The sequence below is a fragment of the Hydractinia symbiolongicarpus genome, chromosome 1 (genome assembly GCF_029227915.1).
Source record: "Hydractinia symbiolongicarpus strain clone_291-10 chromosome 1, HSymV2.1, whole genome shotgun sequence".
In the NCBI taxonomy this organism is placed as follows: Eukaryota; Metazoa; Cnidaria; class Hydrozoa; order Anthoathecata; family Hydractiniidae; genus Hydractinia; species Hydractinia symbiolongicarpus.
In genome coordinates, this window is record NC_079875.1 from 15,305,296 (window position 1) to 15,329,910 (window position 24,615).

The following is a 24,615-nucleotide window of genomic DNA, read 5'->3' on the forward strand; positions in this document are numbered from 1 at the left end:
ATTATGCAATAACATGTCTGGATGCGCACAACCTGCTGGTGGGTTGTGCACATACCAGACTGCAATCTTCAAATATTGATACGGTAGCGTCATGCAGACAAGACAATTTTTTATCAGATATATTCTTTCTCTGTTATAGTAAATATGTTTGGATAATAAAATTACATGATGGTTACTTTCATTAATACACTAATTTTTTTCTCTCTTGTTATGTTCTTTTATTATTTTAGTTTTTATTTTACTGATACTGGTGTTTAGTCAAAAGGGAAATAACTGTAAAATAAGGCGTAAAGACACTGAGAAAGTCTGTTTTCTCAGCTTTATGTATTGATATCAAAGCAAGGGAAAGATTAATCCTCCAGCAAGCATTGTTTTACACAGTATGTGTTGATTTTTCTTATACCACTACAATGTCTATTATTTTTGGGATAGAGATTATTGATATATTAAAGGTTTTACTAACATATGTTTGAAGTAATCCATTTGTTTGCATTTGTTTGTTTGCATGATTTTTCAATTCCAGTTTTTGTGAATATAATTTTTATTTGTTTCAGTCATTATTTTTTATTAAAATATGTGTTTTAATTCTCATTCTTGTATATATAAATAATTTGTTACAAGAGGCATTACCTAGCAACAAATTGTATTGCTCTTAACCTCTCCAGCCCCCTTGCACAACACAAAATTTAAGCAAGGTCTTTTTTTATTTCATTTTGTTTATTTTCAGCTAGAATTATCTGAATATTTTTGGATTGTGCACTGCTCTTGGTAACCTAATGTAGGAAAATGGCAATTTCCTTCAGTTTGAAAGTTGGGGTAGGGAGGGGTAGTTTTTGCAAAGAATAAACATAAGGGAAGTATTAAAGTATTCAATCGAAATGAGTGGCAAGGTTTTCTGTAATTTGGTGTTGGTGTCCCTACAATTAGGCTAGAGTATATAGTTTGATTTCTTTCCATTTTTGCTCAACTTTTTTTATCTTTCAAACAATTTCTTAACTGATATAGGAAATTGCCACTATATATTTAAGGCTAATATTTTTAAAGCAGTTTTAATTTGGCAAACATGTATTTTTTGCCTTCTGTTAAAAAATAGCTATCAGTTTTATTTTATTTTAATGTTGATATACGTTTGCTTTTCAGTTTTACTTTGGTGTGAAGAGCCACAGCAGCTTTGTATACACAATTACAATGGTCTTGTTAGAGGTGAATTCAGTTTAGTCTAAAGAGCTTACACCAGGGAGAGTTGTGACCTGAGTATGTACAATTGCATAAAATCTCTCCCCTAATTCTCTCGAGAGTTCAAGATATCACAAGTTACTCACCTCTGCAGGTTTAAAAAACTTAACATAGTGTGTTAATGTTATTTTATATCCTTTAAGTTTTTAAAAGGTTTTGAAAGTGTTGCATTTAAAACTTAGGCTAGTAATATTTTTTTCCTTTAGCTTAACTAAAATATTTTTGTTTGCTGTCTATCAACAACGTTGTAAACATAAGTCCTGTGCTACTTTTATCTTGATTGTCATGCATTGTTAAAATTTGTTTATTGTAATGATTTAATTTAGTGATGCATCCATGGCTTAAATTATTTTCTTCATATGTAAACAAACAATTCCCAAGTATACAACATAACTTGCAATATTCCCTGTTATTTATACAAAATTATTGCAAGCAACAGAATATTCTTCAGTTTACGGAGGCGTGTGATTTTTTGTCGACCGCAACTTTCGTAACAATCCAAGACATTCGTTCAATAAAAAATGGGTTTGTGAGTACATTATCATTAAGTGAGGATAAACATAAAGCATCTAAAAATAGATATGTTTTAGTTTGTTGTTTAAGCTGGCAAAAATTAGATCAAAGTAATGCTTATCTTCTGAAAGATGGAACTGGTGAGATTGAATGCTTGCTTTTATCAAAAGCAAACAAGGCTTTAAATGATGAAATTGTCATGCTAACTAACTGGTCGTATATACCATCCAACTGTGCTGAAAAACCAATATTTAGTTATTTCGGAGAACTTCGAAAAGATCTTCTTGATTATGTTGAAATAAACGATTTGGTATTGTTCACATTAGCAAAAAATGATGCATCAAACTTTGCCACTGAAACAAGTTTTATGTCTATTTCAGAATACTTTGAAATGTATCAGTCACCCAAAAATCATAAAATGATAAATTTGAAAGGTCTTGTCGTCTCCAAATCTCCTATTCACAAGTTACGAGGGTGTAACCCGTTCTTTTTAATTCGTCTTCAATGTGTTTATAATACAGCAAAATCTGTAGTTGTTGTTATTCATGGTTATGAAAACATACACTGGAATAACTGTATTCAATTATTTCATATTGCTCAAATGACCAACCTAAAACATACTGTAATGAATAAAGGGAAAGAAGAAGAACGAATAATATTGTGTGCAAAACAAGCTTCTGCGATCAGTTTTACTGTAGATGTGAATAAGAAAGTCATTATTGAGCCAGCTCATCTTCATCTCAACACTGTTCATTATACTGTAAGTGTAATGAATTTTTTATTATAATTTTTATTATGTAGTAATTCAAATAAGTTCATTCTTGCTTGCAGATTGTTTACCTTTCACCCTTTAAGAGCCATATGCTCAAGCCTAACATTGTTACTTAACTTTACTGAATTAATAGGTACGTAATGATTTTTAAAAAATCTAGTGTAAACACGAGTTGTTGAACTGATGTAGAGATTGTGAAATAAAACTTTGTGACACATCTTTCTACATTCTAGCTTACTCAGCTTTCAAATTAAATGGATAATGTTATTGTTAGTTTTGCTACTAAAAAAATAAATGTTAACCAAATGTTACATGACAATGCTTATGATTGTCATGTAACATTTGGTTAACATCTATTATAACATCAATGCTTATGAAAAGTGCTATTTGTCTTCTTCCCTATAAGAATTTAGTTATATATTTATTTATTTACATAGGGCGTAATCACAAGCACTAAAGATGCAGAGTTTGGTTTATACTATTTAGACTACAAAATCAAGTAAGATAAATGGTGTTGAAAAGTTAATCTTCTATTGAAACAAATAACTAACAAATACATTTTTTCGTTCGAAAAAAGGGAACTAATTGTCGCAGGAGTAAACTTTGCTAGTGAAAAAAATTATTTTTCAAGAATTAATTTTGCAAATTGAATAGATTTCAATTTTTCATGGAATAAATTATTGCGGTTGCTTGATTTTTTAGCTCTCATTTTTATAACTAAATGACTTTTCAGTATAAATGACTTTAGAATAACAGTGTTAAGGACAAATTTTCACAAAGTTTGTTGATTAAAAAATGTTGCAGGAATTTATTTTCGCGGATTAACTGCCCTGAAATATTTCGCTGGCATAAACAAAATAGATAAATAAATGCCAAATCTAAGTAAAAATATTCCTGCAAAATTAGTTCCCTTAAATGATGTTGGACTTATATTATAGAGCTTAAAAAGTTTGCTAACAAAATTTTTAAAAAGCTCTTTTCGTTCTCACGATATTCTCATTTAAAGAATTTCAGATTTAATTATGCTACATGAATTATGATGTCATATTTAAGTAATAGCAAATTTGGAAATTTTCTTTCATCAGTAATTCTAAACCTGTAGAGGGGTGTGCATCCAAACTTTATCAATGCATAGATATTATAAAGTTTAATTGATTAATATAAATTTTTTTCCAAAATGACACTTGTTTGCTCATCCCAGGCCTCTTAATTTTTTGCCGCGACCCAATAACTTGGGATCTTTATGTCCGTTTGCAATAAAATTTTGTGAGTAAACATACAGGGCTTTACAAGTTTACCAAGTTGCAGATCCTGAGTTATTTGGTTGTCAGCAAAAACATCTTTTTATACTTTGGGTTCCCTTTAAGGTAAACTTATCCAAATATAATCTGCTCTTGTTGAATTGTTTGTTTTGTTCTATCACAAGACTTAAAACATTATGTAGGTTGCTTGGCAAAATATATATTTTGGCTAGCAAACACAACGCTTAATATTTCTTGGGAAATATAGTTCTCACTCTTACCATTCTAGACTACTTCTATCTCATCAACCTTGCTTAGGCCTTGGAAAGGGTTTACGAAAGGGTGCAAGTATCATGTTATATAATGTTCACAAACTTGACATAGTACGTAAGTCTGTTGAATCTTATCAAAACTATTTCAAGTTAGCACAAACAATTGTTGTGTTTTTTTACTTTTTCTGTACGACTTACAATCATTTCATATAATCTTCTGACTTGTGACTTGTTGAAATGTTTAAATGAATTTGTTATAGGAAGACGAAGTGATTTTATGTTGTTGTACCATCAGTACTGTACAAATCAAACGATTTTCAGATGATGAAACTTCATTTAATGTGTGTTATGGGTATTTTACCTTTTACTATCCCTTTAAAGAAATCCCTAAAGACTATTTATTATGCCTAAATTCAGCCTAATGTCTTATTTCCCCACAAAAAATTGTTTAACGTTTTTAGCGTTACGAGGACTTGCTTTTCGTAGAGACAGGGATGAAGTCTCAAGTATGTACTTACGGAGTAGTGAAATAGGCCAAAAGCAAACTGGAGTGAACAAGGGAGGGGGTCACAAATAGTGAATATTTGAGCAAACACTATCACACAGGCCTAGATTTAGGTAACTGATTAATCTTCGTTGATCATTGCGAATGGCGATCAGGAACTGTGTGATAACACATGTCCAACCGGAATATCAACACTTTATTAACTATCACCTTGGTTGGACAGCCATTCAATTGCGCTATAATTTCTGTAGAAGATTTAAATTACTATATTTTATTTAAAAAGGAAATGGTGCCAGAAAAAAGCTTGAACATTGTGTAATTATTCAAAAATTATTGCATGAGGATATTATTGTATGTGTGGTTTTTGAAAGTGCTGTGCATAATTAAGGCATATTAATAACATGTAAATGATGATGAAAATCTTCTCCTGTAGCCATTTGTTGCCCAACTTCACCCAATCGCTTCAAAATGCCAAGAATTATCAGCGTCAGAATATTTGTGGATCATCCAGAGTTTAAAAAAGATTAACTCACTTCATAAGTCTTGTGAAGTAAACAAGTATGTACTTTACTTGTTGTTAGTATCTGTTGTTATTGACTTGTTAACATGTGTTAATGTGTAAATGATTGGATTCTTGTTTTACTGTAGATCTAAAATAAGAACGCATAAATATTTTTGTTTTTCTACTCCAAATTTAAAATGTTTGTTTAGTTTTTAAACCTCCCAGCATTCTAATTTTTGGCTTTTTTTAAAATGGTAAAAAATTCTAACTTTTAGGAAAAATACCTAGTTATTCCACTTTGTGTTATTTTTTCCATTCTTGTTACCTATTAGATAGAATGTTGTTAAATTTGAATTTGTTTTAAAATCTTCTTGTTTAAGTCTTTTATTATCAGGTTCAAAAATAAATAGTTCTAAATAGCTTTCACTCTAGTTTACTGGAATTTATTTGTTTATTTATTTTTTTTTTTTTTGCAGATTTACATAATTTTTTTTTGTTATATTTTTTTTTTATAGTTGGGCGCAAAGTGACTTTTGGAGGAGTGTTTTTAAAATCCTATCCTCTTTTACTGCAAGCGAAAACAAAAGATCGATATTTTCAGAATTTATTGATCTCCCTCATGCTTGTGTTTTTACACAAAGATTAAAACAACCATCAGTGCATCTTATGTTCGTAAAAGATCTGCTTCATATTTGTGAAGAATATGAAGATAGTGAGACTTCAAAATGGTTAACATCTTCGTTGGATTGGATGAATGGGCGTGAGTTTGACCAGTATCAGAACGTGTGTGATGATAATAAATGGGAGTACACGACAATTGATTCAGAATCACTGGAAAAACAATTAGTAAGGCTTTCTCCCAATTTCTTTGGAATTGACACCTCAACCTTTGTTACTTTTAGTGATAACCAAAAATTTCTATTGTACGCTTCTGTCGAAAAATGTTTTTCAAACTTAAAATAGCTAAACGTCTAAAGAATTTAATCAGGTTCTCAATTTTTAGACTACTTGAAGATACCTAAAGTGGTTTAGATTTTGTTTTTTGTTTTTACTTTAAAAAATCTTTTTTTCATTGGTTAAAATAATGTTTTGCTGTTTCTTTTTTACAGGTGATTTTCGGTTTAGTTAAGTATGAGAACGGAATGCCGAAACTGATCAGTGGAGACAATGAGATACTCATAACAGGGTAAAATTTTAAAATTTTTACACTTGCTTAAGTCTTTGTTGTTCTGTGTTCATAACTCTATAAATGTTCAAAAACTCTTTTTTTTGTTGAAAGCTCCAGAAATTGTTTCGGTTGCTACAAATTGATGTTGGATCGCTAGCTCAGCAGTTCCACATATCTGTCTTATCACAAATGCTACTTCGTTGTATGAAAGTGATTCCTCAACTTTTAAGACAAGGAACTTTGTTCTAATTGCATTCTCAGGTCTATGAGTCCACTTTGTTTTCAAAATGAAAGTTAAAATAAGGTGGCCGACAGTACTGGAAATCCTTAAATTGCTATGGGTATCCTTTTCTGTTTTGGTACTGGAAATGTGCATGAAAAAAACAAAAGTCTATGTTACTCTATGAATGGTTGCAAACTCCTGAAAACGTGAAACGTTAGATTTGCCAATCGTCCTGTTTTTTTTTTCGCTTGCTGACATGATCCTTGTTCTGAAATAAAACATTTTATGCAATGACATTATTTTTGTCTGCAAAAAATTTCAAGACTTTTACTTTTCTTTTTGTAAAAAAAATTATTTAAGAAAACCTTTTTCTCTCTGAATTTTTTAGTAATTATATTGATTCTTGTTTGTTGTGAGTTGATATGGGATCAGTAGTTTTGTGCATCTTTGTTGTGTTATTTATAATTTTATTTATACTGAGTACACTATACCATCATGCATTGCCTTGTTTGATGGTACGAACATATAAAGCTTCTCAAATTCCTTTATTTAAATTTTTCACAAACCTTCTTCATTTTTTGTTCATTTCTGAAATTTCGTTATATTCGACGTCACTCTTTAAGGTTTGATAGTGAAACGAGAATTTTCAGTCAAAAGTTTGCCGAAATTTCTCTAGAGATAATCTCCCATTCCACAACAAATTTCTTAAGTTGCAAAATTTATTGCCATGTAGGGTCTATTTGATTTCTTTGATAATATTTCATGCAGGTGTCTAACTTTTTAATGAATAGAGCGTAATAAGTCCTGATTTATGGGGTACCAAAATTTCCTTCTTGTTTCTTTGACAATTAGACCACTGTTTACACAAAAGGTTAGTACCACTTCCCATGCAACATAAGATTTTGCATAAAAAATGTACATGTGCACTCATCCCTGTTGGCGGAAAATATAAACAACAGACCACAAAGATGTGTATTTGACTGAAAAAAAGAAACTTGATATTGTTGTGTTTTGAAATTATGGTGATTTAATAACTGTAAATGTAAATATAAAGGATAATAATATAAAAATAATATAAAATTGGATCTTAACACACTGAGGCTGGGGATTTTGAGGCTTTTAAGGCTCATTTTCTTGAAAAAAAGGTGTATCTACTTAAAATTTGACACTAGTTAAAAAAATTAATATTACATCATAAATTTGAAATAATTTGAAATGAGAGCATAAAAATAGTACTAGAATTTCTCTTCTTAGATTATCTCAATATCATGAGTTTGATGAAGCGTTCGTGTTCGTAAAGAAGTTTAAACTTGTTTGGGAAAAGTTTGCGTATTTGGAGCTGGATAAACCAACTGCTAAAATATCAGAAAAACATCTACAAAAACAATATATCACAGTTGAATCGACCAACGTAACAGCTGTAACCGAAAATGAAACCGTTGCGGTTACCAAGAAACCAAGAATTGAAGAAACCACAATTGATAGGTAGATTTTTGTTTTTGTTGGTGGTGTTGTTGTCGTCGTTGTTGTTGTTTTTGCCGTCATTATTGTCGCCGTCGTCGTTTTTGTTTTTATTGTTGTTGTTGTTGTTGTTCATGACGTCGTTGTTGTTGTTGTCGTTGTTTAACATTCGCATTTAATATTTACCACTCAATTTAATCTTATCATTAGTTTGGCAAATAAATAAAAATTTATAATTTCTCTGATATCAGTCTTTTTCAATGATTGTTAGGATATTTGACCATAAAATGAAGCTCGCGATACAAAGGACCCGTTTCTTTCTAATAACTTGTTTCAATAAATTAAATAGTGCATGTGAAGGAGAGCTATCAGCAGTTGTAAGGGGAAAATGCTAACTTTTTGTTGACAATTAGAAGAACAAAAAAAAATGCAGATATAGATATTTCAAAAAAAATGCTCGCAATAATTTTATTTTCGCATCATTTTTATTTGTGAGAAATTATTTTTTCTTCGCATGCTATTGGTTTATATCAAGTAACTGTAAAAAGAATCACATATTTTGATTTTTTAAGGATCCTGCGACTGACGCGTATTGGTGAAGCTTACGTAATGTGTTTTAAAAACTAACCACACCCATTTTCTAGATTTTTCGAACAAGTGAAAAAGCTATGTTAAAATTTGTGCGAATTATGTAGAAGTAGAGCAATATTGAATTACTGAGTATTTGAAATTTTATTTTAGCCAAAAAAATATTGTTACTGGTACGGTTATTGCTCGAGAATTTAAAAGGTCCCAGCATCTTAGTTATGATGTCGAACTTCACCATGACAACATGGTATATATACCCAGTATTGGTCGAATACATCCAACATCAATCATCCAATCGAATCAAAGCTTTTATCCCCTAACAACATCTGTGTTGATACTTCGTGTATTGGAGCACGAATCAAAAGAGAAACTTTCGATTTATTTTGACTCAAATAAATTGCGATATCCGTTGGCTCTTCTTCCAGGTGCTCTTATTAAAATAACAAATGTTAATAAAGTTACCAGTAAAAGGGGTAGCGTTTATTATAAGGTGAATCTTAGCTCTGCGTTGGAGATCCTCACCTACCCTCCATCCACCTTTAAAAGTTTAAGAGATTTGATACATCAGAGAGAGGAAGAGGCTGACGTTGAAATGGAAAAAACGATGGTTATTTCATGTTACCAAAACACGAATTTAAATTTAAATCACCGTAGCAACGGCGTGTTTTTGATCATCGGCAGGATCAGTTTGGTTCATTCTGTGCATGGGAGATGGAAATGTATGGAATGTTTCAAACATATTCAAGAAAATGTTTGTTCTCCTGGCTGTCAAGGACGAAGGACATTTGCACTTGAACTGAGGTAAAGTTATGTTCTTGTTTTGTAAATCAGTAAAGTTTTTCGGTTTCACAGCCTGATATCGATTTCCCCAGTTTTTGTATGTAGTTCTAGAAGAGAAAAGCTAGTGTAGATCGTTTTTTAAACAGGAAAAAATATAAATTTCGTGGAAACAGATTTTAGCGAATTTTCGTGAAATTGAAAAAAATCGCGAAAGTCGCGAAAAGTAATTCGCTTAAGGTAACTCTTGGATTTCTAGACCTAATTCCCGTGTAATTAAAGCGGGAAATTGAAGCTAACCCTAACCTTTTATTAGCGGACAAAAATCGATGACACTAACGCTTATTATAGTATCGACTGTAAGTCTAAAGAATTTTGACTTAGTTTAGACGTCGTAACCAGTGTCAATTTGTCAGTGAATCAAGTGCAGCGCCACCGAACTGAAGGTATTCGCTTTTTGCAGGGATTATAGTTACGATTTTCATTGATTTATAGCTATTGAAAAGTAGGGTGAGCTATGGTAGTAGCGGAATGGTGAATGGGCGGAAAAAGTTGAAACAAAATTGACATATACGCGCAATATTTGCCAACATGGTAAGCGCACAAAAAGGGAATCTATTAATTACTTTTTTGTTGCACAACTTGCGCACAACACTTAGTAAACTTAAGGCAGGTTTTTATTTAATAAATATAGATAAAACAACTTGAGCAATTGTCACACAACAGTTTTCCGACAATTGATGTTACCACTTCAATGGAAATACGTGTTGTACGTCAAAATGACACAAGAGATGTTGTTTAAAAAGTATTGTAAAGATAGAATTTCTTTTATCTGTACTGCATTTGCACAACAATAACTGAAAACCAACCTTTAACTGTTGTTACGCGTGCAAGACAATGTTTTTTTAATGATGAATATTTTTTGTGAGAAAGCATCAACGTAGATCGCTTTCTGTTGTTACCAGATGCACTATAGCATAAAGAAAGATTTAGTAAGATAAAAATACACTGTACAGAAAGATGTTAAATGTTTTGGTTACCTAGTTGTTTGTGCTATTATTCCTGTGCTGATTGCATGTAAGCTGGTTATTTACAAAAAAATTTTACTTTGCATGATATATCAAATTACAGCCCTTGACATCTCTTTGGTGAGGTTAAATTGACTCGCTGCTTGTCACAATGTCTACACATATCTATATTTATAATTCCTGTTGTTTATCTATCTCTCTCTCTGCGTTAATTCATAATCGTGCAATGGATACACGATATAATGCGATATTTAAAGGACGGGCAACCCTGTGGATTTATCCACGGTCTACCGGCTAGTCTTATATGGGTTATTTCGTGCTGTGTACGGCAGCCGAAACACGGGTTAAGCTACGGGGTATAAGGAACGGGCAACCCTGCGGATTTATCACTTCGTGTTAGGTGGATATAAGGAACAGGCTAAAAACACGTTGTCTGTCTCTGCGCAATTTTATAGCTGTGCTACGGGTACACGAAATGCAATATATAATCTGTTGATTTCCCCACATTGAAATGTCTAGTGTTAACCAGAAATGAAAAAATCGCTACTTCAAAACACTAGACTGGTATAATAGCATTGAACCTGGCTATAATGGTTGTTTTTGTAAGTGCAATCTTGCCTACAATCTTTAAAGAAAATATCCAACAAATTGTAACGCATTTTGTAAATACAGTCCTCAGTTTTACTGTGCCAACATGGTGCCGACTTTTCGACTTCCTCTTTAAATTTATTTTTTGATTGCATAGTTTCACTTCTTATCACCTTCAAGATCTATTTTTTATTTCTATTTCAGTTTAAAATAGCACCGTTGCTTTTTTTGTTCGAAGAGTTTTGGTGTATAAAACCTATGAATAAATTATTTACGTCTTGTACGAAATAGATGGTTGCGAGATTATAAATTAATTTTTTTAAAAAATTAAAATTTATCCCACGAAATTATTTATGATTGCATTAAGTTTTTTTGTGGCTTGTCTTTTGCGATAAACATTTTTACATCTACGCGCTCGCTGAAGTGTTTTGAGAAATAAATTTCCTGCGAAAAATTCCATCGTTTCAACAATCTGCAACGCAGAACAAAGCTTTTTTCAATATCAAGGTAAGAGTAAATAGTGTCTATTTTTACATTTACTGTTTATATTTATTATTATTTCGGCAAGTTTGTGTGTGTGTTTGTTTTGTTTTTTGTTTGTTACAAGCGTGCAGTTTTTAAAAACTGCGGCAATACCGTGTTCGTATATTTATTGCTTGGTGTAAATAGTATCGTACAAAAGAGTAAGTACTTCAAAATTGTCGCAATGTAACGGGTTACAATTTTCTTTGTACCCTCTGGCGTAAAACTTAATTTATGTTCAAAAATTTATAAACCTTCTTGATACTTTGTTAAAAGTTTTATATTTTGTTCATGTTTTTATCATGACGTAAAAATAATGTCATTCTTTTTATGCATTTTAAATCTTTTGGCAAAATAATAGGTTGCTGCAAAAACAAATTTATATGAAAAGTAAAGCTGCGCTTATTAACAAAAATGTCGTTTATCCCAAGTTGGCTATTCTTTTTTGTGATAATTCAATTTTTTTATTGTGTATACGACAGTGTTCAAAGAAGAAACGATTTATTTATATGTTATAATTTGCTGTGTGTTTTACAAGCAAATAAATATCTTAATATCTCAAATATCAAACTAAAGTTTGATAAAAAGAAATGTACAAGTTTTTTACACGCAATACGAACAAGTAGGAATATTTGTTTAAAATTAAATTTTTTCTTTGATTATTTAAAGATTTTACTTAAAACGGTATAATAAGTTTTGAAGTTGCGGTATCACATAATTTCAACGCATGCTGTCCAACTTTATTGTTTGCGTATGCATGGACACTTAAGTCTGGTTTCCATAAGAGCTAAAAGTCGTTGAGCCAGCTGTACATCAATTGTTTATTAGTTAGCGGCCAAGAGCTACGATTTTAATAGAGATATATTTTGTATAAGAAAATGATTTAGCCATATCGTACTTAGTGTTATTACTTAGTGTTGTTAAAATATTTTTTTTGTTTTTGCAACAGTTTTGCTCCCGAATTAGTTTCGTATGGAAACCAAGCTGACCGAGCTTGTCTTTGGTAATATGTTCGAAAAATATTCAATAGAAGATATTCGATTCATATCGCTATAATCGTTGTATTGAAGTGAAATAAAATCTACATGTAATTAAATAGCTATTTAATTTTGACACAACACATAATTAATTGTACGTGATTTTGTAAAGACAATTTGTTCTATTGCTACTCTGTGATTATAGTTTGTACACTTTTTCGCTTTTGCTGCGACGGCTGTGTTTAAACACGTATCCGTTTGAAAATGTGTCCAAGAAAAGACACTATGAATTTGGACACATTTTGTAGAAAAGCATGACAAGGCTCGGTTGTGCTTGTGTCTGTTGCCGTCGACGTCGACATTGTTGTTGTTATTTTCACATTGACGTTGTTGTTATGTGGTTGTTGTGATCGCTGTTGTTGTTGTTGGTGGTGGTATTGTTGTTGTTGCCGTCGACGTCGATATTGTTGTTGTTATTTTCACATTGACGTTGTTGTTATGTGGTTGTTGTGATTGCTGTTGTTGTTGTTGTTGTTGTTGGTATTGTTGTTGTTGCCGTATTTGTCGACGTTGTTGTCTTCAATTTTACATTGACGTTGTTGTTATGTGATCGTTGTGACCGCTGTTGTTGTTGTTACCGTCGTGGTCTTGTTCAACGTTGTTGTTGTTGTAATTGATGTAATGCATCGATACTTGCTCAGAATTGTATTTACACGTATAAATTCATGTTTTTTGTATAAAAAGACTTTTAATCATGCTCTGTTTTAATAAATTGTTATGTCTTTTATTTTGTATTTTCGTAGGGTTGTACTGAAACTATATTTTAAATTTTCTGTTTAGTGGGCCACTTCATCAGTAAATCAAAATCTCAAAAGATGACTACAACGTATGTCACTCTAAGTGAAGCCAAGAAGAATGCAAAAATTGATCCCAATTTCGATTTAATTTTGGACGATGATTTGGCGCAAAACAAGTGGCCTAAACAACTTGATGAGCATAAAACGAAAGAAAAACAGTCACTGATGGCGCAGACCGTAGATCAAAAACTGTTCAACAAACTCAAGCAATTGAAAACAGAAAAAGCAGGTTGGACCATCGCGAGAGCTATCAACACCGGAGTGTGCTATCCGACGTCGTTCATGGGCTGTCATGCCGGTGATTTGGAGTCGTACTCAGTATACAAAGAACTATTTCACCCTGTCATCGAGAAATACCACAAGGGTTACAAACTGGATGGATCTATGAAACACGTGACCGATATGGATGTTTCGAAGATCACCATAGATTTGTCTGAGTCAGCAAAAGCTAAGATCATTTCCACGCGCATTCGATGCGCACGTAACATTGCTGCGTTCCCTTTGAATCCTGGTGCTTCGAAGGAAAATCGGATTGCCATTGCAGACCTGATGGAAAAAGTGTTTCATGATATTTCTTCTAGTGATGATCCAAATTTGCAAGATTTGGGCGGTACTTTTTACCGCCATACAACCATGACGCCCGAAGAAACACAACAACTTGTTGACGATCACTTTTTGTTCAGAGGAAAAGACAAAATGCAGGCTGCGTCGGGATATCACCAGTACTGGCCTGAAGGTCGGGGAATCTTCTGTTCGAAAGACAAAACATTTCTTTTGTGGATTAACGAAGGAGATCATTTACGTATTATTAGCATGGAGAAGGGTGGTGACGTGAAGAGAGTGTTCGAACGCCTCGCACGTGGAGCAAAAGCAATCGAGGAGGGTTTAAAGAAAATCACGCAGAAGGAAGATGTTTTCATGTCTGATCCTATGTTAGGTATGGTGACATGTTGTCCAACAAATTTGGGGACAGGCATGAGAGGTTCTGTGCATATACTAGTACCAAAGTTAATCAAATCGATGGGTTTTGAAAAAATTGACGAACTAGCTCGTACTATGAATTGCCAGGCTCGTGGAAGCACCGGAGAGCACTCAGAAGTTATCGACCGCATCGATGTTTCGAACTGGAGACGTCTTGGATTCCCTGAGTATGTTTTGGTTCAAGATATGATTACATTTGCGAACAAGTTAGCTGAAATGGAGGACAGCTGTGCAAATAACTAATTATTGTCATCTATTTAAAAATTCTAACGGTGTAAAGAACCCCGCTCTTAGCATCAAAAGGACACAATTTAAAGAGTATTTTTGTATTGGATTATATACATTTCTAACTTGCACATTTTCAATTTATACACCCAATTATGTTGTTTTCTTGTTTTGCTAGTCTCCAAGATCTTTATTGAACACCATGGATCTTTCTACTAACATGGTTCTCCCATTCTTCAAAATTATAATGCTAAACTGTTGAAAGATTTTGTTAGTTATTTTAGCAAATTGTGCTTGTAATGCTACCAAATGCTTAAGTACAGAGAAACATCAGACACCATCGGGACCTTATGATAGCTAAGTGTCCGCTATGGAGGGGTGTCGGCTACATTGAGTTTTTCCCCATTTAAAAACCTGCTTTAGAGGGTGTTAGGGTAAAGTAAAGTCGAAATCGAAGGACTAGATTAGGGTGAATAAAGAGTCAAAGATATATGCCATCTTTCATTCAAAAAAACAAAAACAGACATATGTCTTAGTGGAGAAAATTTAATGTAAAACATTATTTTAAATAATATATATTTAATTGACCCATTACTGGGCGTGTTTGCTATATAGAGGTCACTTCTAGGGTTAATGTAAATCGGGACCTTGAAATATAGATGGCCCGCTATAAAATGTTCGCTACAATATGAGAGTTTAACCGTCATTTTGTCAGATTCTGAGAAATGTATCCGTTGTAGAGAGGTCCGCTATAAGGTTTCACTGAATTTTTTCGAATTTTTTTCTTAGTTTACTACCGATGCCCGGAACATGTTAAATCAAAGGAGGAAAATTAGAACTTAAAGATTATATGCGAATATATAAGGACAAAGCTAAAAATGTGCACAGCTTTCTTGATTAAACAAGTCGCGTAACCAATCACAATAATTTCCCTCAAATGAAAAGGGGGACGCTTGCTTTGGAGTAGCCAGGAGAGGCAGCATAATGTTTTACCTTAGGGAAATCGGGGTAGTGAAGGTGGGACGAATTGCGCCAGATGGCAAACTACTTTCCTGTGTTAAGAATACTAATCTTTTCTGACGTGATTATTATATAGAAATCCTTTGTTTTAGTGCGAATGCCCTCAATCGCCTAAACGAATATAGTTAATTCTATTACTAATTAAGAGGGTTAGATGGACTACGCAACTTTGTGCTCATCGGGTTTGCTAGGAGAAGTTGTTTTGTGTTAATTGGTAGATTTAAAGGATGTGCTCTGACACATTCGATTGTGTCTAAGCTTTCGAATGAGAGAAACTGAATTTGATATCTTTGAAGAAAGCTTAGTTACCAGTACGAAATCTTTGAAGTTAAATTTGCGCTAAATCTAGATGCGCGAAATTAAATGCGCGAAAAAGAGATTTACGGAATTCAAATTCACACGATCATTACAAAAATTTCTAAAGTATTTTTTGCTTCTTGCTTAAATATCCTCCTAGTACCACTTTTTTCATTCTTCAAAAATGATGCAAGAAGTACACTTCTAAGCACCCTAATCCCCTTAGTATACTTGTAAACTGTTCAAAAACATCCTAATCCCTTTGGTACACTTCTAAACTGTTCAAAAGCACCCTAATCTTCTTAGTGCACTTCTAAAAATTTTAAAAGCTTTTTAATCACCTTAGTACACTTCTAAACTTTTCAAAAGCACCCCATAGTACACTTCTAAACTTTTCAAAAGCACCCTAATCCCCTTCGTACATTTCTAAACTGATCAAAAGCACACCCTAATCCAGTTCGTACGCTTTTCGCGCTTTAATCACCTTACACTTATTTTATGAATATTGGATTCAAAAGAATTCAGTTCTGTAATGTTCAATTTTAAAGAAAAGATTCAAGTCACAATAAAGAATCTTGCTAGACTACGGAACTGTTCACGTTCTCAAAACAATGTTAAAACAACATCCTATCCATCTTCCCTTTATTTTTATTTTTTATTTTCCTTTATCTTTATTTTTTTTCTTCGTTATGTTCATATTCACTTTTTCTTAGAAAATCTTGATAGTGAAATTAGAGGAAGTCTTTTTTATAAACACGTGGAGGTTACAACGTATTGGGTGAAATTTGAACTATGCCAATACTTCTTTTCGCAAATAAATAAATTAATACGAACGGTAAATAAAACCGAGGCTATTCCTGTATGAATGTAAACAAACATGGCGGAAAAGGTTCGAAGTCGGGGTCAACAGTGTACTTGAATGCATTGCATTCCAGAGTAAAAAAAAACACCACCTCCACAACCCACACGCCAGGTTAGCCAGCACACAAAAAGTTATCTCTTTTGTTCCCAAAATAACTTGATATGAAAATCCACTTAACAAGTACAATAAATTATTTTTCCTCTGAGTCAGCTGACACACTTAGTAGGATGTAAAGTATAAATTCAAAAGATATATAAGAAAATATATTGTGTTGGCATGGTAACGGAGTCTTGCTGTTGGGAAATACTACAGAAATAAATATATTGCTAACATGGTATGACGTCATACAAAGAAAATGTTGCTTAATTACTTACCGGTTGCTATGGCAATGTTACTCACATGTTTTACTTGATATATCAATAGAATTGTTTCATGTAATTGGAACACGTTGCGTTAAGTATGGGTGGGCGAAGTATGTGATGTGCCACAGAAATATATTCTCAGTTCGTTTTTTTCTCCGGAAATTTATTTTTTATTCTGGGTAACGAGATTAAATATTGTAGAAAAATTACACAACTATTATATGTCACACAGTGTATTTAATCACCAAGGCTCAGCCTGTTTAATATAACTCGTTAAGTCGAACTATTTTTTTCGGTTACCGGGAGTTAACTGTATCTCGAAACCAATAAGGGTTTTTTAAGTATTATTACACTTTTCAGCACAAATTATTCTTCGGATTAAAAATTACCGATAATCTATGTGAGTTGGCGTCGATGAAGCTTTTTGAGCGCTTATCAGTCATCCCTTCACCTAAAAGTTAGTGCAAAATTATGCGCAAATAAAAAACGATGTACGGAATTAAAATTCACGCAGTTACTGCAAAAATTCTAATGCTTTTTTTTTCTTCTTGCTTAAATATGCACCTAGTACCACTTTTTCCATTCTTCAAAAATGATGCAAGAAGTACACTTCAAAAGCACCCTAATCCCCTTAGTACACATCTAATCTGTTTAAAAGCATCCTAATCTCTTAAGTACACTTCTAAACTGTTCAAAACCACCCTAATCTCTTAAGTACACTTCTAAACTGTTCAAAACCACCCTAATCTCTTAAGTAAACTTCTAAACTGTTCAAAACCACCCTAATCTCTTAAGTACACTTCTAAACTGTTCAAAACCACCCTAATCTCTTAAGAGATTAGGGTGGTCTAACCGCCTTAGTACACTTCTTAACTGTTCAAAAACACCCTAATCCCCTTAGTATACTTCTGAACTATTTAGAAGCACCTTAATCTCCTTAGTACACTTCTAAACTGTTTAAAAGCATCCTAAACTTCTTAGTACACTTCTAAACTGTTTAAAAGCACCCTAATTTTCCCCACTAGCTACACTTCATTTATCATTTCAGCCTGTCTATTTTAATTTATTTCACGTCAGCAAAAATTGCTGACGTGAAATACCACGTACCCGCTCTGCCCCGACAAACTTGTTTCGCGTGGGCAATTTTTATTTTATTTTTGTATTTGTAAGTTCAAGTTACACATAGCTTAAATAAAAACCATGTCGGCAAAAACTTGCCGACAAATTTTGTTAATACGTCGGTATTTGTCTCAGTAACTACCGAGTTCCGACGAGAATTAGGAATGCTGCAAGGAAACTGATATTTGAATTTCGCCACAATGTCAACACGTAATACGTCTAATAATTTCACATTAGTATGGTGATGGGTGTTATTATACTGTTAACCCATGCCTTTATTGTTTTGAAATATATATTGCATATGTTGTGTAACTATTATTGTTTGTTGTCATGGTGATTGATTATCCGTCATTTATATTTCAGCCAGTACTATTTTGCGGTAGTGATGTTTCCGTTATGTTGTTGTTGTCGTCATTTGTGTGGCAGTCGCCGTCCTCATTTTCGTTGACGTCATAGTATTTGTCGTTCTTATTGTTGTTACCGTTCCTGTCGTTGTTATTGTTGTTGTTGTTGTTGCCCCACCCTCCACCGCTCTTGTCAGAGTTGGCCATCTTGTTTTTTTTTTCTTGCCATTCCGGTTTAAAAGTTCAAAAGTCGTTCTTTTATTCTTTTAGTTGACAAGTTTTGTTTGTTGTAAATACTTTTGTTCTCTGTTTCTTAATGTATTTCTCGAGGTTGTGTATTTAATATTTTTAAATAAAAACGCCCAATTTGGCACCATGCCTATGTTGTGAGATATTTGCTGTTTCGATATTTTTATTTGTATATGTAAGCTTTCAGAATACGTGCTTCGATCAGTTTTTTGTTTTATTTTCTCATGTTTTCGACGCTGGTTTTGCGTACTTTTGTGCATTGTGGTTTTGGTACATTACATTCATTTCGTTTATAGACCTTCAATTCTCTGAAAAATATGTTATTTATTAAAAACAACTTATAAGGCATATTCATTTTTATGATGCTAAAACTGTATTCACAAGCACCCTTATTAAATTTCTGTAGATTGGGCGGCTTCTTCTTGACCCAGATAAAGTTTTAGTACAAAACGAGCTTTTCTTCCAGGTCTAAACTACGCCCTATATCACCCAACCACTATTCTGAAGATTTTTTAATCCCTACCCCATTTTTTTTATTAATAGTCGTATTCTGTCTGTCCACGATTAAAAAGAGTCCTGCTACAGACACGTGCGATATATTTTATCGACTTCGTTGCGACGGGAATTTTAAAGGACTAGCGGACTCATGAATTTCTTCACGGGTTAAGCCTTTATAATAAGGGCCGTCTTCTGTCTCGTTCGCTCGCTACGGGTACACAAAATAGCAAGTACGGCGACGCATCGATGACGTACGACGGGCTAACGGCTAGTTAGAATAAAATATGATTATAATTAGGCGACGGTGTTAATTGATAATTTCTGTTTAACATGAGGCGATAATGAGAGGTCTTGCATTACTTTATAGAAAATACCATAATTGAGTTCAATCAAAATTATCAAAACGTGAAGAAAGTGGGTGGGGTTGAGGGTATGTTTTGTTGACAGGTTAATTATAAAGAGAATCGTGACACCATAGAGAGAAGAGTAATTCCTAATTAAGCACGTTTTAATGAAATTTAATGACTGGGGGTGGAGTGAGGGATGGTGCTAACGTGAATACAGTGAAATGAATTCTTATGACATTGTTTTTAAAAATTTAAATATTTAACAATTATCTGTGCAAAATGTCCATATCATTAATTTTTCACTCTGGATTTTTTTGCATAATGCAGTGACTTTTTAAAAATTCTTAATTTTTAAAAACATATGCAAAATGTATGTGTAATGCATTGATTTATTTTATTTATCTTGTGAAAGATCGATGCAAAAAGTCAAGATTATGTAAATATTTCATAAGTTATAAGCGCTGACTATCACGTTTTCAAAAAAAAATGTATGTCTCCTCCAGCTACGATATTAATTCAACCACTAACCTGTTATTCTCAATGATTCATAAAGTCATGATGATTTTGGGTTAAAATATCGCTTACCCGGGTTTTACGGGTAGGTCGTTATACAGAGATGGCCCGGTCCCGGTCCGTGAATTATAACTGTATGTTTGTAGGTATGATGTCTGTGTGCTTACTTCTCCAGGATTTCAAAAATTCAAACATTGTGACAAAATGCTGGAGTTAACATAGATTTATTTTAATTTTAAAATACAACTTTTTGTTGTAAAAATATGCTTTTTAAGAATCAAGGCTGGAATTTAAAACTACAGGTATATTGTTTGGAACAAAAAAGCAATAAGAATAATGCTCAGGTATAGTAAGAATTTTGGTACTCTTAATTTGGAATTTGTCCTAACTTTTCAGTCTTCTAATGCTATCCTGTGAATAATTGACTCAAGTTGGAAGGTGTTGCGCAAATATTCGTCAATAAGATATTCAATTTTAAATTTCCAGCTGGTGATTTCAGATAGATTGCCAGTGTTTTGTATATTTTGGAAATCATATTTTAAAAGACAAAAAATAGATTAAATTACTAAAGATTCTATTTTCACTCTTTTGGCACCAGTTTTTATGGCCGTAGAAATATAGGATGCCTGGCAGGTGATGGTGAGTAGCACGGCAACCTGCCATAATTAATAAAAGTATTGGTCAATTATAATAATATGAGGAAGCCTGTTGCCGAGTCTGCTTTTACCTATCTAAAAGGTTAGAATCTCAAAATTTACCCCTGGCACCCTCGAACAATTTGGGTGCTGGCTTTGTTTTGTGTTATGTGTTTGCTTGTAAAAATATTTTACAGCTTTTGATCGGTATTCTATTTAGATGTGTTTTTTTTTTGTTCACTAGATGTGTTTTTGACGATGGTTCAGCAGAATGTTACCTCTATATTGATGACGTCAATGCCGAAAAAATACTCGAGTTGAGTCAAGTTGACATTGCCCTTTTGAAATCTGTCGCTCATAAAGATGGCGGTGTTACGTATCAGAGAAGTTTAATAACACACGAGGTAGGAGGGATTCTTTCTTATGTATTCCCTGTTCTCCGTGAATGCTAAAAACATATAAGGCGTTTTATAAAAAATTATCGTAGTGGGGCGGTAAGTTAAAAACGAAATTTATTTATTGTTATTACAGACTGGTAGCCCTGTGGTAAGAGCTTTCGCTTCCAGTGCGGGAGGTCTTGGGTTACAAACCCGGCTGAGTTATGCCAGAGACTATAAAAAGTGTGAATCTCTCCTTCCTGATTAGCGCTCAGCATGAGAATAGTATTGATATCTTAGGCGGTTGTCTAGTTGAGCGGTTGCTGTGCTTGCATGACTTTCGTAGCTCGAATGAAAACTTTAAACGCGTTAAGACCCCCTTCGCAGGATCCTCTTGGAAAGCAGTATCATTAGGAATTGAAGGTAGGTTTTTTTAGAGGGACGCTAAGTCGAAAAAAAAACTTATTTGAGAGGTGCGCTAAGTCAAAAAGGGAGCTTTTTTTAAAGTAGCGGGTCAAACGCTAAGTCGAAAAGGAAGCCTTTTTGAGAGAGGCGCTAAAATTCTTTTACACTCTTAACCTCATAACATGCATATTCTCTGTGAACCATGTTTCCGTGTATACGGTTCACACATATTTTATTTTCGGCCTTACTGCGTCACTTTTTAAATAGAAAAAATTAGTGTGAAAAAGCACAAAAAACGTGTCAAAACATTGTTTCCCGTTATAACTCTTATTAGATTGAGTGATAAATATTTAGATAAGTCTGCCTATAGTAAAATTTAGACTTTTCTCGATAAAAGAATGATTACATTGTTCCTTCAAGCAATTTTACAGAACACTTTGAACACACTCATTATTCTAGCTGTGCAGGAACACGAAAAATATGTTACGTAATTTGCTAGCCTGCGATGAACGCTACATAAAGATTTGTGTAATATCGTCTTCAGTTCATGTGAAAATAGAAACATATGTAATACAGGTTTTTCTTTTGTGAAAAAAAAACAATTTAAATATTCATCTTTTTTTATTGATCTGGGAGTTTTGTTCTCACCTCACACCGTTATATAACATAGCTTCGATTGCCCAGATATGAGTTACAATCGATTGGAGTGTATCCTTCGCGAAAAAAAAATTTTTTTTAAGAAGATGCTCCAAAAGAAAGCTTGCTAATTTCTGGAAACATAAAAAATTGTTAAACTATAATAAATGTATAATTAAATAAAACTTTATTTCGCGTAAAAACATATTTTCTGTTATCAGTAACAATATTTCAGTATGTTTTCAAAGAAAATTTCCACAACTTCAGAGTAAAAAGATTTGAGAACCCTTCTTGGTCGTGCCCCTCTTATAACAGACGCGAATTTTTTCGAACGCAAAAGCTACGTAATGCACGCAAACGTAATGCATTACTTGTCAAAAGTAACATGTAGCTAAGTAAGCTACATAGCTCAGAATAAACTCGCTTGTTCATAACATGATAACACTTTTATTATTCATATATAATATTTTTAAAAAAATAAGCTACATATGTTGCTTTTGAAAGAATTTCACCACAGTCAAGCTGAAAGGGGCAGGTTGCTACGAAAAGTGTTTAGGGAATTAATGTAAAGCATGGAAATCGCTAAGCAAGTAGTTTTTTAATTTTTAGACCAATTTGAGGCCTAAACCCTTAGAAAATGGCGTGCCTTGAAAAATATTATGAAATATAACGTTGTTTTAAAGATATATTGTAACTTGTTTTGTTTTAGGCTTCCAAGTGCCAAGAAAAAATATCCGAAAAACAAAAATGCGAACTTCTTCTACAGCAGAAAATATCAAACTATAGTTTGTATCAGTGCCGGCGTTTTCGCTGCAAGCGATTTAGAAGGAAAGAAAATCATACAGGTTGTGATTTTTAGAGTGATTCCGTTGGATTAAAGTTTCAATTTGACTCGCTTGTTCATATTTACTTGACTTTTATAGGCTATCAAAACTCCATACTTGTTTCCGATGGGACTGAATACCATACGCTGTCGCTACCTAAACTGTTATTACAATGCATATCTTTTAAACCTGTTAATTACAAGATGGAGATACAAAAGTCGATGATGGAATTAGTTGTGTGAAACTTTATTCTTTCCCGTTAGATTGATTCCCTGTGATAAGATCTGGGAAAGAGTTTGCCTTCCACGTCGTGTTATGATATCGATATGATGATATGGAAACCACGCGACACAAAAATATTAATGAAGATTTTGTAAAGTGATGTGATACTATGTTTTTCCAATGAGACTTGTGTGTTAGCTTACGTCATTGTGCGGGATTGCGTGACGTCATGAAACATCTGTTTTATAATGCCCTGTCATGATTCGCGATTCCAATCTTTTGCGTAACGAAACCTGATACCAACCTCGTCCTGAATCCTATTTTCAGCGTATTTTTCTATCAATGTTTTTACAGTGTGTGTTTTAACTTTAGAGAAAATATTTTGTTTTCCCAGCGATTTCATACTAATGTTTGTTGAAGCGATCCTCGTTGATTTTTTTGTTTTTGTTTTAAATACATTGATTTATAATGAAGGCATCCTAAATACACCTTATCGGACAAAAATTGTCGGAAAAAAGAGAAGATATTTTTTTTTTTGAGGATGAAAAATATTTTGTCAGACGAAATGAAACGACGATAAGATAGCTGAAAATTTTTCTTTTTAAATTTTCGAAACGAGTAAAATAATGAGAATAGAGTGGTTGTTAAAAGCCACTGTTTGAATTTTTTTAATGTCGTGCTTTGTTGGAATTGTCACTCAACGAACAATCAGATTTTACTCATTTAAATTCTTCTTGTTACATTGATAACGTGATCTCTTTCTTGATGAATTTTTAACAATCTCGAATTTTGTAAACAGATTTTTTTTTATTAAATTTTTCAAATTTGCATACAGCACGTAGATCTTCGTGACAACATTTATGCGTACAGTTTATATAACAAATTGTAATCATTTAAACTTCAAAGACTTAAGCTTAAGCGAGGTAAGATCAATTACGAGTCATGTGAACATACCAATATTTGGACTGACGCTGGTAAACTTTTCATCGCTTTATTTAAAATTCGTGTAGGCCACTAAAATCAAAAATTGAGTCCTGATAGATCCTGAATAAAGTTCACGCGTCAGCATATATGGAAGGGAATACTTAACTGTACAAATATCCCAAAATAACCTAACCAGTGAATGATTTTCCATTGCTTATTGTCGCTGTTTCCGCACTTTCTCTTTCAAAAAATAATTTCTTTGCTAATAACTTCATACGAGGTCCCTTGTGTTTATGATAATAGAGTCTTATTACAATACTAGTCGTCAGCTCGTGGAATCCATTGGGTATCATTTTTTCGCGAATCTGTTAGAAAATTACTCTGCGGTAGTCATAGTCCCTGGAAAAAATACACCGATACCCACGGAAGCAGTATAAACTACACATTTTTAATATTTTTATATTATAGTTTATCCGAAGTAGTGTTACGCCGCTTTTTCGTAAAAGTCATCTATTTAACAATAATTTGCGCATTTTTACCGCATG

The 24,615-nt window shown here is 33.0% G+C and overlaps 3 protein-coding genes across 6 annotated transcripts in view; all 3 read left to right on the forward strand.

Annotated features, from left to right (window-relative positions):
• LOC130642132 (chromatin assembly factor 1 subunit A-B-like) overlaps positions 1-24,615 on the forward strand; it is a 100,990-nt gene that overhangs the window by 21,814 nt on the left and 54,561 nt on the right. The gene's annotated exons all lie outside the window — the stretch shown is intronic.
• LOC130642122 (uncharacterized) lies at positions 12-24,215 on the forward strand. Its single transcript, XM_057449209.1, has 12 exons — positions 12-2,509; positions 2,959-3,020; positions 4,052-4,145; positions 4,295-4,375; positions 4,973-5,097; positions 5,557-5,887; positions 6,151-6,227; positions 7,687-7,917; positions 8,635-9,282; positions 20,927-21,086; positions 22,810-22,945; positions 23,024-24,215. The coding sequence occupies exons 1-12, from the start codon at positions 1,565-1,567 to the stop codon at positions 23,164-23,166; spliced, it is 3,033 nt and encodes a 1,010-aa protein (XP_057305192.1). The 5' UTR covers positions 12-1,564; the 3' UTR covers positions 23,167-24,215.
• LOC130642171 (arginine kinase-like) lies at positions 11,231-14,597 on the forward strand. Of its 4 annotated transcripts, none has more exons than XM_057449270.1 (2): positions 11,231-11,381; positions 13,214-14,597. In XM_057449270.1, exon 2 carries the CDS (start codon positions 13,249-13,251, stop codon positions 14,452-14,454), a length of 1,206 nt encoding a protein of 401 aa, XP_057305253.1. In that variant the 5' UTR covers positions 11,231-11,381; positions 13,214-13,248; the 3' UTR covers positions 14,455-14,597. The 4 variants fall into 4 exon arrangements, with proteins under 4 accessions (XP_057305253.1, XP_057305248.1, XP_057305240.1 ...); XM_057449265.1 differs by lacking the exon at positions 11,231-11,381 and adding an exon at positions 11,396-11,557; XM_057449257.1 differs by lacking the exon at positions 11,231-11,381 and adding an exon at positions 11,647-12,018.